This window comes from Siphateles boraxobius, unplaced genomic scaffold, assembly GCF_051911475.1.
Source record: "Siphateles boraxobius isolate OS27281-9 unplaced genomic scaffold, OSU_SipBor_1 195, whole genome shotgun sequence".
NCBI classification, from domain to species: domain Eukaryota; kingdom Metazoa; phylum Chordata; class Actinopteri; order Cypriniformes; family Leuciscidae; genus Siphateles; species Siphateles boraxobius.
In genome coordinates, this window is record NW_027508805.1 from 373,773 (window position 1) to 389,794 (window position 16,022).

Consider the following 16,022-nt stretch of genomic DNA (forward strand, 5'->3'; position numbering starts at 1 on the left):
TTTTTAAAAAGAAAATACTTTTATTCAGCAAGCATGCATTAAATTGTTTAAAAAAATCCTATTTCAAATAATATGGTCAACATCATGTTTTTATTAATTTTGCTTTATAAATAAATGAATGAAATATTTATAGTATTTAATTGACGTTTCTTCTTTGTTTACAGTGAACCGGCTCTTCGAGCAACATCAAACTCCTTCAGTGAACATCTGAGTGTAAGTTTTGCTTCTCAGGTGTATCGCAGATTTGTTTTGAGTGTTTTTGTAATGCAGGCTTTTATTGAAGTTTAGTGGTTAGTGCACAAGACACATTGAGCTTGAAGTGTTCATGCGGGCATTGCAAGTTCTTATCAAGCGTGCAACATTTCCAGATTCTTCCCCCTTTCAATAAAATGGCATATAAAAAAACATATAGATATAATATATCGGTATGCACAATATCAATCAAGTCAATATTGGATGCATACTTCATCCAATAGTAAAATACTTTTCTAACATTAGAATGATTTCTGAATGATCATGTGACACTGAAGACTGGAGTAATGATGCTCTTAAATTCAGCTTTGATCACAGGAATAAAGTACATGTTACTATATATTCACATAGAAAACATCTATTTTGATTTAATATTTCACAATATTGCTCTTTTACTGTATTTTTTGGATCAAATAAATGCAGTGTTGGTGCACATAAGAGACTCAAAATCATTTAAAAATCTTACCGACCCTAAACTTTGGAATTGTAGTGTAAGTTAATATTTAATATTACACTTATCATTTAATATATTTTTTTGCAAATCTCAGAATGAATATCCATAGTTCATAGTTGTCAGTGATATTGTTTTAATGCCGAAATTCATTTGTATAGACTTTTTTTACCAGTAATCAGAAAATAATTGTCGACTAGAATTTTAATATCAATGCATCCCTAATATTAAACTATCTTTGTGTGTTTTCTGACATGTTTTGCAATGTCTTCAGAATCCTGATGCCACTAAAGCTAAATTGATCTCACGCATGGCCAAAATGGGCCAGCCGATGCTGCCCTTCATCGCGGGCTCGTCCTCCTCTCCCTCACAGCCAGACTCCAGCGACTCCGAGCTTGAGGCAAGAGCGCTTCATTATCATCGTTTTACACCGTCTTCAGTTCAGACACAACACCAAGTGTCAGATGAAAATGATCTGTGTTTTCCCTTAACCTTCATCCGTCCCTCACGTTCTGTAACAAATCTTTCCCTCACGGGTCAAAATGACCCGAAGCCCTAAAATTATACCATTTTTATTTTTTTATAAAGCTTATTTTATTTAATTTTGATTACGTTTTTTCTATTTTATAATGCAATTGTTTTGGAGATTTTTTATTTATTTTATTTACCTTTAAATTACTAGATTTGATCAATAAATAAATAAAATAAATAGTAATTTAGTAATTTAAGCACATTCCTCATATTATTTCAACTTAAATTCAAAATAGCTCAATTTCATGCATAAACCTTTTAATTCAGCTCAAAATATCTTACATTGGGTGTCTTTGCCGACCTCTTGTGGGGAAAAAATTATATAACATGATATTTCATGACTCTTGCCACTAGATGGCCTAATAGCTCTATATGGAGCAAATGAGCTGTTTCCGCTGGGTCCTAAAGTCAGTTTTTCAAATACACATGTAGACATTATAAAACATTTTTTTGGTAAAGTTTTAGTATTTTTAGTTTGAATTTTGAGCATTTTTAGGTTTTTATATGTGTACTGAAGCATTCCTTGCATTTCCATTCATTCCTAAGGGGGTCAAATTGACCCGCGAGGGAAGAATTTCTTACTTTTTTCAAGTTCAACCACAAAACTCCTCGAATCCATTACATTTTTTTTGTGCATTTGTGGTTCAAGTGCGACAAAAGTCCTTGGGGTCTTGTACCCCTCCTATGAACACACACAAAAAAAAATGTTTTAAATAAAACCCTACCCAAATTGACCCGCGAGGGAAGGATTTGTTACTTTTTTAAATTCCAATCACAAAACTTCACCATTTATTTTTATTCGTGGTTCAAATGCGACAAAAGTCCTGGGGTCTTGTACCCCTCCAATGAACACACAATTTAAAAAGAAAAATTCTAAAATATTTTCCGGGTGAGATGAGCACCAAAGCGGCCCGAGGGAAGGATGAAGGTTAATAACCATATAAAGTATAAATGTGAGAGAATGCATGCAAAGGTTTACAGATGATCCTGTTCCTGTTGTAGGACCCGAGTGTTTTGAGACGCAGGGAACGCAGCAGTGCGCCGTCACCACAGCCCGTACACATGACCTCTGCCCCCCCGCCTTCAGTGCAGGGTAACACGCGTGCATCACATCAAACTCTTATCAAGACCCGTGTTTAATGCTCAGTTGTGTGCTGTGACACTGTCCTGTGTGCTCTTTCCATCCCAGCTACGGCCCTTTTACCCGTTACCATGGCAACAGCCAATCCTCAGCCCATGATGCCTGGAGTCGTGCATGCCTTTCAGGTCGGGAATCCACTATTGCTGTGTATCTTCATCAGTCAGACTTTTTTCTTTTTTGTGTGTGTGTAATTTAGAGTATTTTTGAGAACGCATACAGAATATTTAGCAATAAAAGAAAGAAAACTTATTCGACTACTATTGCCCCTCGAACCTTCCCACACCCACCCCATTTGCACTTCGGGACCTTGATAGATACATAAATAAAATGGGATAAAATACAATAAATACTGAGAAAAACAAATAAAATAACAGAAATATAAACAACCGAAATAGTAGCTGCAGATTAAGTATTCAAAATTTCCTTGACTGTATACAGGACTTTTTTTTATTATTTATTTATGCTACCTAAAGTTACTGAATTTCCTGCAGATTTTTCCAAATATTGCAGTGACATTTGCTCCACTTTTTTGTGTTGTTTTGCATAGAAAACCCTGCAATAATCACGATGTACATATGTAATTAGCGTTAGTGGCAGTAAGACTACAATTTAATAAATACTCATAATTCTGCTTTGTTGAAAATGCAAAAAAGAGGCCGTTTACACGACACCGTTTTCAGCTAAACCTACTGTCTATTGTTGTAATGTTGTAGTAGTAATATATAATAGTATTATCAGTAGCTGTGTTTCCATCTAAAGCTGTGAATTTAATTTGCGTTCAAAATTGGAATATTGCATAAAACATTTGTGAATAAAGCAGCGTTTCCGTCCCATGTGTTCACGATAACAAAATCGTCACTTCCTGGGAAATTGGCATAAAATATCTGTAATAAAACTGTAAGTTGCTGCGATCGGGGAAGAAACTGTGGCGCTTTTTTTCCCCTCCATCATAAATGAGTTGGGTTGCTGGTGTTTGGGAATGAATCGTGTGAGACGCTTCTGGAGGGAATTAAACCAAATCATTCTGATGACACACTTTGACTCAAGCGTTTCAGAAACAGTAAACCAACATTTGAGATGCTGCGATGTGATTGGTCCGCTGGATACTCCAGTTATCCAATCACAGCCTCTGCTGAGGCAAAGTCACATGAGGTTTATGTTGCGCACCGAGGGATTTATTCAGTAAATGTGTTTTTACAAACATTTTTTATGTGCATCTTGTCGTTTTCTTTTTGTAGCGATATCCCAAAAATCACATATAAATATGTGGATGGAAATATAGCTATTGATTACACTCACACGAAATATTGGACAAGTGTCTATCCAGTAAAATGATGGTGAAATCAGGCATTATGAGGACTAATATGCATTATATTCAGTATTATATACTATTATAGTAGTATATTAGTCTTTTTTTTAAATGGTTTTGAAGCGCACAGGTTGTAAAGGCAATAGACAAGGTTGTGAATGAGTTATTTTTAGAGAGATCTTTGTTGCTCGAATGAGCCTCATTTGGGAAATTTTCTCCCGTTTGAAAACACCCCATCCCTGCTCACTTTACAGTGGTTTCACTGCAATACCACGGCAGGACAGGTGAACATGTAGAGAATCATTTGTTAATAAGTATGTTAAGAATAATTTGACTCTGAATTATGGACTTTTATTAGCCAGTATTGCTTTTTCCTCTCTCAGGTTAATGTTTTTTGCTCAAAAATTGTAGAAATAAGGCAAAAATGCTTTTTTTTGCAAAAAAATTTAAAAAATAATGCAAAATTTGCTGAATCGCAAAATCCCGGAGGGACTGATCAGTAACATATTTTTGTAACTTTAATAACAAGATTGTTAGTGTTTTCTAAGACTGCCATCTCTATTATTATTGCTCCTATATTTAGTTAAGGATTTAAACAAACCTTAAATCTGTTGACTGTGACTTCCTCTTTGCAGCCTGTGAGCCAGATGTACCCCACACAGACCGTGCCTTACCAAGGTAAAGATCACTACACAATCAGTACAACCTACAACACTTCCTTAAAAACATTGCATTCGATTGTAGCTAATCGGCTTCAGATGTCAATGCATTCATGTAGTCAAGGTTGGGATTTTTAAATGACGCCTGTCTCTTTAAGGAACTAGTGATGTCACATCCTTCTTGATGACAGAGGCTCGACAACACAACACTGAAATCCGATTGGCTGTTGGAAAAGTGGCGGACAAAATGGACCACTTGTCCTCAAAGGTTGGTGCATAATTAGCAGAAATTTGTAAGTAACTAAATTTGACACTTGAACAACCTTTTGAGAAATCGCTCTACTTTTTCAGATTGATGACCTGCAAAAGCAAGGCAGCGTTTCGTTGGGCTTATCGAACGTGTCGATGGAAACAGCCATGATCATGCACAACATTCAGAGAATCATACAGGTAACTTGCAGATATTGGTCAATCAAACCTTCTCTCACAGATCTCAGCACTCAATGAACCCATCTCTCATTTATCCAGGAGAATGAGTGTCTGAAGAAAGAGGTGTTTGAGAAAAGCTCACGCATAGAGGAACAGAACCACAAGATCAGCGAGCTCATCAATCAGAACCAGAGGTCTCATCTTCCTTTTTTGTATTATATTTTTAATATTATCCATCCTTCATTAAAGCAATGTTCTGGTTTAAAAATAGGGCTGCACGATATGTTCCTAAAAAAACAGTAATATCAGTAAAAATATGAACAACCTCATTTTTATAGAGTACATTTTTAATATTGCTGACTGAGTTAGGACTCTACTCTTATTAAAATTGGTCTTCCATAGTATCATACATTTGTAGATCATGATAACCACAGATAAAACCACGCATAGCACAATATTACCATGGTAAAACTATCGATTATATGGTATTTGTTGCCTAAACACATTACTGCACAAAAACTGCTATAGCTTAATAGCAAATAATACTGTAATTATATTTCATTACTACTTTAATACATTTAATTCTATCTACACTCAGGGGTTAAAGTGGGCCGGAACGGTCCGGAACTGTGTTTCCGCACCTCAGATAAATTAATAAATAATAAATAGATTCATTAATATGAATGATAGTGCGATGGTAGGCTATCGATGGTAGGCAAACAAGCTTCCCGACGTTATGTTCTCAGGCACGGTTCTCCTGTGTGATTTGAGTGCATCTACGCCGGTTCACGCTTGCAGACAAAGTCCTTCCTCCCCTCCCCGCTGAACGCCAGCGATTACGAATGCGTGAATGAATGCACTCACGGTGGTTGAGCGCGGTGAAGTTAGGTTCGATCAGGTATTCACAAATAATCTAATGCCCACTGACATGGTGTTAAAGCTATTTCTTATCCATTTTTTTGGGATAAAAAAATTGCACATATGTAGGTCAGAGAAATCCAATTTTTCTAGTATCGTCATCATATCAGTGTAGATGGATCAAAATAAAACCATTCAAATATCAAGTAAATAAGTATTGTGATAGTTGGTGCCACAGTGACACTCTTGTCCCAAAAAGTATTGCTACACCACGATACTCAATATGTTGTCCCACGGCGAGTCATTTTTCCCTGTTGCGCCTACACAAAGTTTGAGGGTTCCCATACCTACTAAATCCCACTTTAACCACTGTACACTAATAATATAATAAAGTTCAATATGAATTTCCCACGTTTCTGCCACAATAACACGGTTGCACTTAGTGTTACTACAGTGAATCCATGGTAAATGTTGGTGATTTTTGGTCTGAAAAGCCTGCTAACTGGATCGCGTGATTGACACCGGTCAGCGAGTAAATGCAGTCGCTCTAATAAGCTTTGTTACGCTGTGCTTTGAGCACATTTGCCGTTTAATATTTCTCATACGCAACAGAAACAGCAGCACTTATTAGGCAAATTGCCAGTTATTTGTGATAACGCAACGAAACAAGCCAAACTGTGCCGGCGTAATTTTTATCCAGGCTTTCATTCATTCAAAGATATTATTAACGCATGCAAAAACAAGAAAGAACTAACAAAATATTAATGACTGATTTGCTATAATCAATGTATGCTTTTTACTGAGCTTTTTCTTTTTCTATGCATTATAGCTGTAGTTTACCTATTTTTTTTTTTTTGGCTAAATTATTTTGTCATATAAAAACCTTAATCAAGTTTAGAGTTTTGTTCCTCCCACATATAAAATTATTAAATATTTTGATGCTTTAATTGATCTTGTAGGGTCATTAAAAACAAATATCCCCTCCAGACATCACTTTTGGCTTATACTGTATATTACAGAAAAACTAAATTATGAGATGTTAGTTTTTCCCAGTATCGCGCAGTTAGTTAAGCTCGTAATGTTTAGCGATGTTGTTACCCAATCTTGACTCCATCTCTTCTTTTCCTGTTTTGACTATAACTGTCAATAAGCGGTGTAACAATATATCGCCATACAAAACTGCAACAATATGTATCGTGGATGATGACAATCAGTATTGTGTATAATTCACCCAAAATAAAAAATTACTGTGTGTGAGTACTTTAGTAATAAACTGCTATAAATAATGTTGAATATAATGTATAATAATGCAATGGGGGAATATGTGTGGGAATATTCATGATAATCATGAATATGTTTATTCTGGTGTCTCTATTGTCCTGTGCCTTGGGTTTCCAGCACCAAGTCCAAGCCCCCCTTTCAATATATATCCGTGCATTAATATCATGGTAATGTGACATGAGGGTATCATTACTGTCAATAGAAATGGATAATGTCAAAATAACACAGTGTGCTTTGACTCAAGGGGAGTTTGTGCTTGTGTAGATACGTGGAGCAGAGTAATCTGATGATGGAGCAGAGAACCGACTCTCTGAAGAACAGCAGTGAACAGAATCAGACCAGAATACTGCAGGCAGAACAAGACAAGGTAACACTGTTAACCCTTTACACACACGCACACACACACACACGCACACACACACAATAACACCAGAACAGCTCTTCATAGGCAGCAACTCCTCAGATAGCGCTAATGATGTGATGCTCTAATATGCTTCAAATCTTCATTTCTTTCTTTCTTTTCTTTCTTTCTTTCTTCCTTCCTTCCTTCCGTCTTTCTTCCGTCTTTCCTTCCTTCCATCTTTCCTTCATTCTGTCTTTCCTTCCTTTCTTCTTTCCTTCCTTTCTTCCTTCCTTCCTTCCGTCTTCCTTCCTTCCTTCTTTCTTTTCTTCCTTCCTTCCTTCCGTCTTTCCTTCCTTCCATCTTTCCTTTCTTCCATCTTTCCTTTCTTCCTTCCTTCCTTCCTTCCTTCCTTCCTTCCTTCCTTCCTTCCTTCCTTCCTTCCTTCCTTCCATCTTTCCTTCCTTCCTTCCTTCCTTCTTTCCTTCCTTCCATCTTTCCTTCCTTCCATCTTTCCTTCCTTCCATCTTTCCTTCCTTGCATCTTTCCTTTCTTCCATCTTTCCTTCCTTCCATCTTTCCTTCCTTCCATCTTTCCTTCCTTCCTTCCTTCCTTCCTTCCTTCCTTCCTTCCATCTTTCCTTCCTTCCATCTTTCCTTCCTTCCATCTTTCCTTTCTTCCTTCCTTCCTTCCTTCCTTCCATCTTTCCTTCCTTCCTTCCTTCCTTCCTTCCTTCCATCTTTCCTTCCTTCCTTCCTTCCTTCTTTCCTTCCTTCCATCTTTCCTTCCTTCCATCTTTCCTTCCTTCCTTCTTTCCTTCCTTCCATCTTTCCTTCCTTCCATCTTTCCTTTCTTCCTTCCTTCCTTCCTTCCGTCTTTCTTCCTTCCATCTTTCCTTCCTTCCATCTTTCCTTCCTTCCATCTTTCCTTTCTTCCTTCCTTCCTTCCTTCCTTCCTTCCGTCTTTCTTCCTTCCATCTTCCCTTCCTTCCATCTTTCCTTCCTTCCATCTTTCCTTCCTTCCTTCCTTCCGTCTTTCTTCCGTCTTCCTTCCTTCCTTCCTTCCTTCAGTCTTCCTTCCTTCCTTCCTTCCTTCCTTCCTTCCGTCTTCCTTCCTTCCTTCCTTCCTTCAGTCTTCCTTCCTTCTTTCCTTCCTTCCATCTTTCCTTTCTTCCTTCCTTCCTTCCTTCCTTCCTTCCTTCCTTCCTTCCGTCTTTCTTCCTTCCGTCTTCCTTCCTTCCTTCAGTCTTCCTTCCTTCCTTCCTTCCTTCCTTCCTTCCGTCTTTCTTCCTTCCGTCTTCCTTCCTTCCTTCCTTCAGTCTTCCTTCCTTCCTTCCTTCCGTCTTTCTTCCTTCCGTCTTCCTTCCTTCCTTCCTTCCGTCTTCCTTCCTTCCTTCCTTCCTTCCTTCCGTCTTCCTTCCTTCGTTCCTTCAGTCTTCCTTCCTTCTTTCCTTCCTTCCATCTTTCCTTTCTTCCTTCCTTCCTTCCTTCCGTCTTTCTTCCTTCCGTCTTCCTTCCTTCCTTCCTTCAGTCTTCCTTCCTTCCTTCCGTCTTTCTTCCTTCCGTCTTCCTTCCTTCCTTCCGTCTTCCTTCCTTCCTTCCTTCAGTCTTCCTTCCTTCCTTCCTTCCTTCCTTCCGTCTTTCTTCCTTCCGTCTTCCTTCCTTCCTTCCTTCCTTCCTTCCTTCCGTTTTTCTTCCTTCCTTCCTTCCTTCCTTCCTTCCTTCCGTTTTTCTTCCTTCCGTCTTCCTTCCTTCCTTCTTTCCTTCCTTCCGTCTTTCCTTCCTTTCTTCCTTTCTTCCATCCGTCCGTCCCAGAAGGGCAATTGGTTTTACAGCAAGACCAGCATACAAAAAAGACGATTTACAATGCATTAAAAATTACATAATAAACTACACAAGACGACAACAGGCCCAGACAACTACAACTCTAGTTTAAACGAAAACAAAGATGTTTTTATCACTTATGACTTCTGGAGAGAAATAGTGCAGACACTAGCGCAATTGCTAGCGCTCATCTGACTGTATTCACACATACTATCAAATGGAGTACACTTAGAAAGGCTCTGTGTTCAGCTATACGCATACACTAAGTATTAGCATAATAAATTAAGTATTTGGGATTTATGTTTTATGGATTTAGTGCTGTCTTAGAAGGCAGCACAACGTCACTCCCAACCATTTCGAACGGCCTTCATGCTGCAGCATTAAAGGTGCAGTATGTAAGTTTCACTTGTTCAAAACAATAACAAAGGCATAGCTTGATTATGCCATGAATGAGTGTGGAATCATGGGAGTTGTAGTCTTCACCTCCACAGCCAATGGAAAAAGCAATCCGACGGGACTCAGACAAAAATATGTTCATTGATGAGTGAATGAATTAAAGTTTTATTAACGTCACTGTGGTATGAATCCGGACGGGCCGAGAGCCTCGGACATTTTACCTTGCTGTTTTTATTATGCTTGTATGCTGAAGTCGGCCATTTCATTTAGTTGTTTATGCATATTTTACGATTAAAGTTTTGTTTAACGTCTGCCTCCTTCCCTGAACTTGAACTTTATGTCACTTAAATTTACATTATTATTTTTTTCATTCCAATGAAACAGTCGCAAGTGCTGAAGTACTACTCATACAGGTCGCTTTATTTAAAACTGGGGGATAACGCAGCTGTTTTACCTGGTCACAACAATCTTACTGAAAATACATTTGAGTATGTTGAAAGTTATAAAGTTACTCTGTGCGTTCGCTCGGTGACAACCGGACATTTGTTGCGTACCTCAGTAAGCTAGATTGATATTAGAATATCATAATAAAAGCTGGATGACTTGTGTTGCTAAATGGCATCCGATTCATTTTAAAACATTGAATGGTAGAGAAAATGCTCTTTCTGCTTTTGCTATGTTAGCCACTTGATAGAATAGAGTTGTCTCTGAAGCGTTATACAAACATGTTACTCGCTGTAAATCTAGAAAACAAGGGATTCAAACAATAAGACTAATTGTGTTGAGCTACATAACAAACAATGGTTATTTCCCTGGATTTAAACAATGTTAAAAACATTTGGGATAATCGAAGTACACAGGTCAACAAAATATATAACCGTGTATTTTAACCCAAAAATCTTACATATTGTGCCTTTAATTAATCAGTTTTGTGTTTGAGGTATTTCTCTGCAGTCTTTCTGAAGGTTTCCCTGAATTGCTTTTTATTACAAAATCACTTTTTTTACACACTCTCCACTAACATTACAGAAAAATCTGATGACTTTAATGCTCTGCCATGACGTTTGAAGCTTGACGTCAACTAGTTGCTGATCGTGGCCTATAGAGGGCGCAACTGGATAAGAAATCTTTGAAGTCCACTTTTACGCTCCGTTCCCAACAGTTAAAGTGAAAAATATATGCATACTCAGAGAGCGCTCCAAAAGATATGTTTGATTACAACATCTGGATGCTCAAAATCAATCAGGTGAATGGACATTTTAAACAGCTTATTGCACACGTAAGTTAATCGGCATTCTAAACTTTTGCCTCATTACACACACACACACACACACACACACACACACACACACACACACACACACACACACACACACACACACACACATCAGTTCATTCAGTTGTGCAAAAATTAGTTGTCAACAATGTTCTGTGATTTATCAATAAAATAGCTTAGAAACTGAAAAGTTCTAGCATATATTTCTTAGTAACTTAAACCCACAGCATCACTACTATTAGAGAGACGCTGCCAGAATTAATTCACACGCAATCGTTCTCACACTAATGCATTCATAAATGTAATCTTTACTGTGCAACTTCATCTGTATCTGATTTAGAACAAGCAGAAATCTGTGAGAAATTTAACGACCCAAAGACAAAAAGCCTGATAAAAATAAGCTGTTATAGGAGCAAAAGTCTTGTGGGCAGCATTGTGTCATATGACATATCTGTGTTTGAGTCTCAGCTCGAGGTTCAGGCTTATTTGTTCATTAATGACGTCATCAGCAACTAGTCGACTCGACTTTAATCGCATAAATGTTGACTTCTGAAATCATTCAACCCCTAGTACATAATGCAGTGACAACTCTTAAATATCTCTACTGTTAAAACTATTTCCTTCTAAGCCATGTATCTCTGCTCTGATTGGTTAATTAACGCTACTCTGATTGGCTGAGAGCTTTTAGCGTTGACTGCTCTCTTTTCCCAGCATGCACTGCCACTGGAATTGAGTTGGGATCAGGTGAGCAAAAGCGCTGTCCCCCTTTTCATCCATTCCTTCATAGTCTTCACACACTCTTTCACATCTTTTATGTTAAATGAAGCATTTCCCATTTCTCTTTTCACTCTTTGTTTGAACAGGCACCACTCACTCACTAACCAATCAGCATTCAGCTCTCAGCAGGGGTAGATGGTCCTACCACCCTTGCTTTCATTTTCTTGTATTGTTTATTTGTCTTTCCATTATAGTCCCTTCATCATTTCATCTGCTGTAACATCAGTTGATCAGTGATTAAAGGGATAGTTCACAAAAAAATTAAAATTAGCCCATGATTTACTCACCCTCAAGTCATCCTAAGTGTATATGAGTTTCTTTTTTCAGACGAATACAACCGTAGTTATATTAAAAATATCGTGGCTTTTCCAAGCCTTATAATGGCAATGAATGTGTATATTTCAAAGCGCATCCATCCATGATAAAAGTACATCTATCCATGATAAAAGTGCATCTATCCATGATGATAAAAGTGCATCTATCCATGATGATAAAAGTGCATCTATCTATGATGATAAAAGTGCATCTATCCATCATGATAAAAGTGCATCTATCCATCATGATAAAAGTGCATCTATCCATCATGATAAAAGTGCATCTATCCATGATGATAAAAGTGCATCTATCCATGATGATAAAAGTGCATCTATCTATGATGATAAAAGTGCATCTATCCATCATGATAAAAGTGCATCTATCCATGATGATAAAAGTGCATCTATCCATGATGATAAAAGTGTATCTGTCCATGATGATAAAAGTGCATCTATCCATGATGATAAAAGTGCATCTATCCATGATGATAAAAGTGCATCTATCCATGATGATAAAAGTGTATCTGTCCATGATGATAAAAGTGCATCTATCCATGATGATAAAAGTGCATCTATCCATGATGATAAAAGTGTATCTATCCATGATGATAAAAGTGCATCTATCTATGATGATAAAAGTGCATCTATCCATCATGATAAAAGTGCATCTATCCATGATGATAAAAGTGCATCTATCTATGATGATAAAAGTGCATCTATCCATCATGATAAAAGTGCATCTATCCATGATGATAAAAGTGCATCTATCCATGATGATAAAAGTGTATCTATCCATGATGATAAAAGTGCATCTATCTATGATGATAAAAGTGCATCTATCCATGATGATAAAAGTGCATCTATCCATGATGATAAAAGTGCATCTATCCATGATGATAAAAGTGCATCTATCCATGATGATAAAAGTGCATCTATCCATGATGATAAAAGTGCATCTATCCATGATGATAAAAGTGCATCTATCCATGATGATAAAAGTGCATCTATCCATGATGATAAAAGTGCATCTATCCATGATGATAAAAGTCCATCTATCCATGATGATAAAAGTGCATCTATCTATGATGATAAAAGTGCATCTATCCATGATGATAAAAGTGCATCTATCCATGATGATAAAAGTGCATCTATCCATGATGATAAAAGTGTATCTGTCCATGATGATAAAAGTGCATCTATCCATGATGATAAAAGTGCATCTATCCATGATGATAAAAGTGTATCTATCCATGATGATAAAAGTGCATCTATCCATGATGATAAAAGTGCATCTATCCATGATAAAAGTGCATCTATCGATGATAAAAGTGCTATAAATACCTATAAAGGCCTTCAGAAGCGAATGTGTAAGAAAAATATCCATATTTAAAACTTTATTGACTAGAATAACTAGCTTCCGGCAGACGGCCTACGCAAGTCGACTTGCGCCACAAGAGTAACACATTTTGTAGTAGCGAAAGCTTTGATGCGTCTCGCGGTTCAAACAAATGTTTTGCAACAAACTCAAGCTCCTCCCACATTTCTCTTTCAAAATTGTCGTTTTAGACTTCTAATTCGTGACTGGTGTTTTGTTTTGCTCTTTTCTCTGCGATTCCACGTTCGTCATTACGTTATTTTAATCGATAAAGTGTAATTTAGTTGATAAAGTTTAAACTTTTAAGTTCCTCACACGAACACATGGCTTCGCTTCAGACGGCCTTTATTAACCCCCCAGAGCAGTGTGGAGCCCTTTTATCATGGATAAACGCACATTGATGGACTTTCAAAAAAATGTACCCATTCACTCCCATTATAAAGCTTGGAAGAGCCAGGACATTTTTTAATATAGCTCCAATTGTATTCGTCTGAAAGAAGAAAGTCATATATACCTAGGATGGCCTCTGGGTGAGTAATTCATGGGCTAATTTTCATTTTTTGGTGAACTATCCCTTTAAGCTGTTTCTTGTCGTCTCTCTGCAAGGCGCGCTTGAGCGAGGAGTTGGCGTCCTCCACGGCGCGCGTGTCTGAGCTTCAGCTGGACTTGAGCTCGCAGCAGCAGAAGATCACGGCACTGCAGACCAAACTCAGCGCCGCCCTGCTGGACGCTCAGCAGCACAACACACACATCGCAGCGCTGGAGGCTCAGATGCTGGGTGAGTGGCTCGTCTCACAACCATGACTGAAACAGTGTTGTTAACAGTTTTGGCTTTCCATAAGGACAGAAAAATGATGTGTGTGTGTGTGTTTCAGAGCTGAGGGAGACAGCAGACAGAGTGCAGGGTCAATACAAGATGGAAAAGCAGAAACGTAAGGAACTGGAGCTCAAACTCAACAACATGGAGGAAGAGCTGCAGGACTTGAAGACAGATAAGGACAGTCTGGAACGAGTGAGTTATTGACTCTTCTGTCTGTGTGAGTGTGTGTGAATCCTCATCTGAATCCTCATCTGGAGAATCTTGAATGCGTTCAGACTCTGTCAGAGAGGAAGCGTAAGTGGCAGGCCGAGAGACAGCGCTGTGATGAAGAGCTTGAAGAGGTGAGGAGGACGAGCCAGCAGGAGATGGACAGTCTCAGGAGCCAGCTACGCAAAGCCAGAACGAGCACTGACCACGCAGCAGCAGAACAGGTACGTGTGTGTGTGTGTGTGTGTGTGTGTTTGCATGCATAATGACAAGAAGAGATCCATGCTGCCAATCAGAATCAATAGGGGCTTTCACACCGGGTGGTTCTAGGAAGGAGCCACCAGGGTGTTTCCCGGAGAACTAATGGAAAGTAGACAGTAATGAAAAAAGTTATTTGCGTTTGCCATGTGTTTGATGTCCAGTGTTGCTGAGCAGAAATACATAATCATGTTTCTCTTGGTCTCCTCAAAGTTACGTTGGATTTTCTCCTCAACGCGAAGCAAAAAACATGGAAACAGTGATAGATGAGCCTCTTAACCTTTACGCTGAGGAGAAAATCCAACGTAACTTTGAGGAGACCAAGAGAAACATGATTATGTATTTCTGCTCAGCAACACTGGACATCAAACAAACAACATACACTAATATCTTTTCATTACTGTCTACTTTCCATAAGTTCTCCGGGAAACACCCTGGTGGCTCGTTCCTAGAACTATCCGGTGTGAAAGCCCCTATTCTTAACAGAACCCGGGTGTATAATTAAGAGTTTTTGACACTCAGTATATTGTATTGTAGCTGTAGTTTTGTGACTGTGTGTGTGTGTGTGTGTGTGTGTGTGTGTGTGTGTGTGTGTGTGTGTGTGTGTGTGTGTGTGTGTGTGTGTGTGTGTGTGTGTGTGTGTGTGTGTGTGTGTGTGTGTGTGTGTGTGTGTGTGTGTGTGTGTGTTTGTGTGCAGCTGTCACAGTTACAGGCGGATCTGGAGCAGGAGTGGCAGGTGAAGTGTGATCTGACACTGGCAGCGGCACGAGAACAGCACAGGAGAGAGACGACTGAACTCACTGAACACAGAGAGACACTGCAGCTCAAACTCACACAACTGCAGGAGAAGGTACACACACACACAGAGGAGAGAGACGACTGAACTCACTGAACACAGAGACACACTGCAGCTCAAACTCACACAACTGCAGGAGAAGGTACACACACACACACACACACACACACACAGAGGAGAGAGACGACTGAACTCACTAAACACAGAGACACACTGCAGCTCAAACTCACACAACTGCAGGAGAAGGTACACACACACACACACACACACACACACACAGAGGAGAGAGACGACTGAACTCACTAAACACAGAGACACACTGCAGCTCAAACTCACACAACTGCAGGAGAAGGTACACATTTAGTCATTTAGTCATTTAGCAGACGCTTTTATCCAAAGCGACTTACATTTGAGGATTAAACCAAGCGAGTCATCATGGAGAGGCAAAAACAACGCAAGAAGTGCTCAGAATACCAAGTTCAAACATTGCTCAGAGTAGCATAAAGCATAAGTTTTTTTTTTTTTTTTTTTTTTCTCTCTATGTTATGTGCTCACGGAAGAGATGAGTTTTCAGTTGTCTTTTGAATGATGTCAGGGATTCTGCATTGCGGATGAGGGTGGGGAGATCATTCCACCAGCATGGAACCGTGAATGAGAATGTTCTGGACAGTGATTTTGTACCTCGCTGTGAAGGCACCACGAGCCGTCGCTCCTTTGCCGATCGTAGGC

General features: G+C 38.7%; 1 protein-coding gene across 4 annotated transcripts in view; it reads left to right on the forward strand.

The window, feature by feature from the left end:
- Positions 1 to 16,022, forward strand: part of fkbp15b (FKBP prolyl isomerase family member 15b) — a 50,167-nt gene that overhangs the window by 20,743 nt on the left and 13,402 nt on the right. For 2 of the 4 annotated variants that reach the window (XM_077235483.1, XM_077235485.1), the window contains exons 11-24: positions 165 to 213; positions 978 to 1,103; positions 2,237 to 2,327; positions 2,424 to 2,500; positions 4,320 to 4,362; positions 4,502 to 4,611; positions 4,695 to 4,793; positions 4,872 to 4,966; positions 7,176 to 7,278; positions 11,458 to 11,490; positions 13,819 to 13,990; positions 14,088 to 14,224; positions 14,308 to 14,463; positions 15,195 to 15,347. In XM_077235483.1, coding sequence (XP_077091598.1) covers positions 165 to 213; positions 978 to 1,103; positions 2,237 to 2,327; positions 2,424 to 2,500; positions 4,320 to 4,362; positions 4,502 to 4,611; positions 4,695 to 4,793; positions 4,872 to 4,966; positions 7,176 to 7,278; positions 11,458 to 11,490; positions 13,819 to 13,990; positions 14,088 to 14,224; positions 14,308 to 14,463; positions 15,195 to 15,347 — 1,444 coding nt within the window. The remainder of the gene's footprint in view (positions 1 to 164; positions 214 to 977; positions 1,104 to 2,236; positions 2,328 to 2,423; positions 2,501 to 4,319; positions 4,363 to 4,501; positions 4,612 to 4,694; positions 4,794 to 4,871; positions 4,967 to 7,175; positions 7,279 to 11,457; positions 11,491 to 13,818; positions 13,991 to 14,087; positions 14,225 to 14,307; positions 14,464 to 15,194; positions 15,348 to 16,022) is intronic. The other 2 variants (XM_077235484.1, XM_077235486.1) reach the window with 1 other exon arrangement.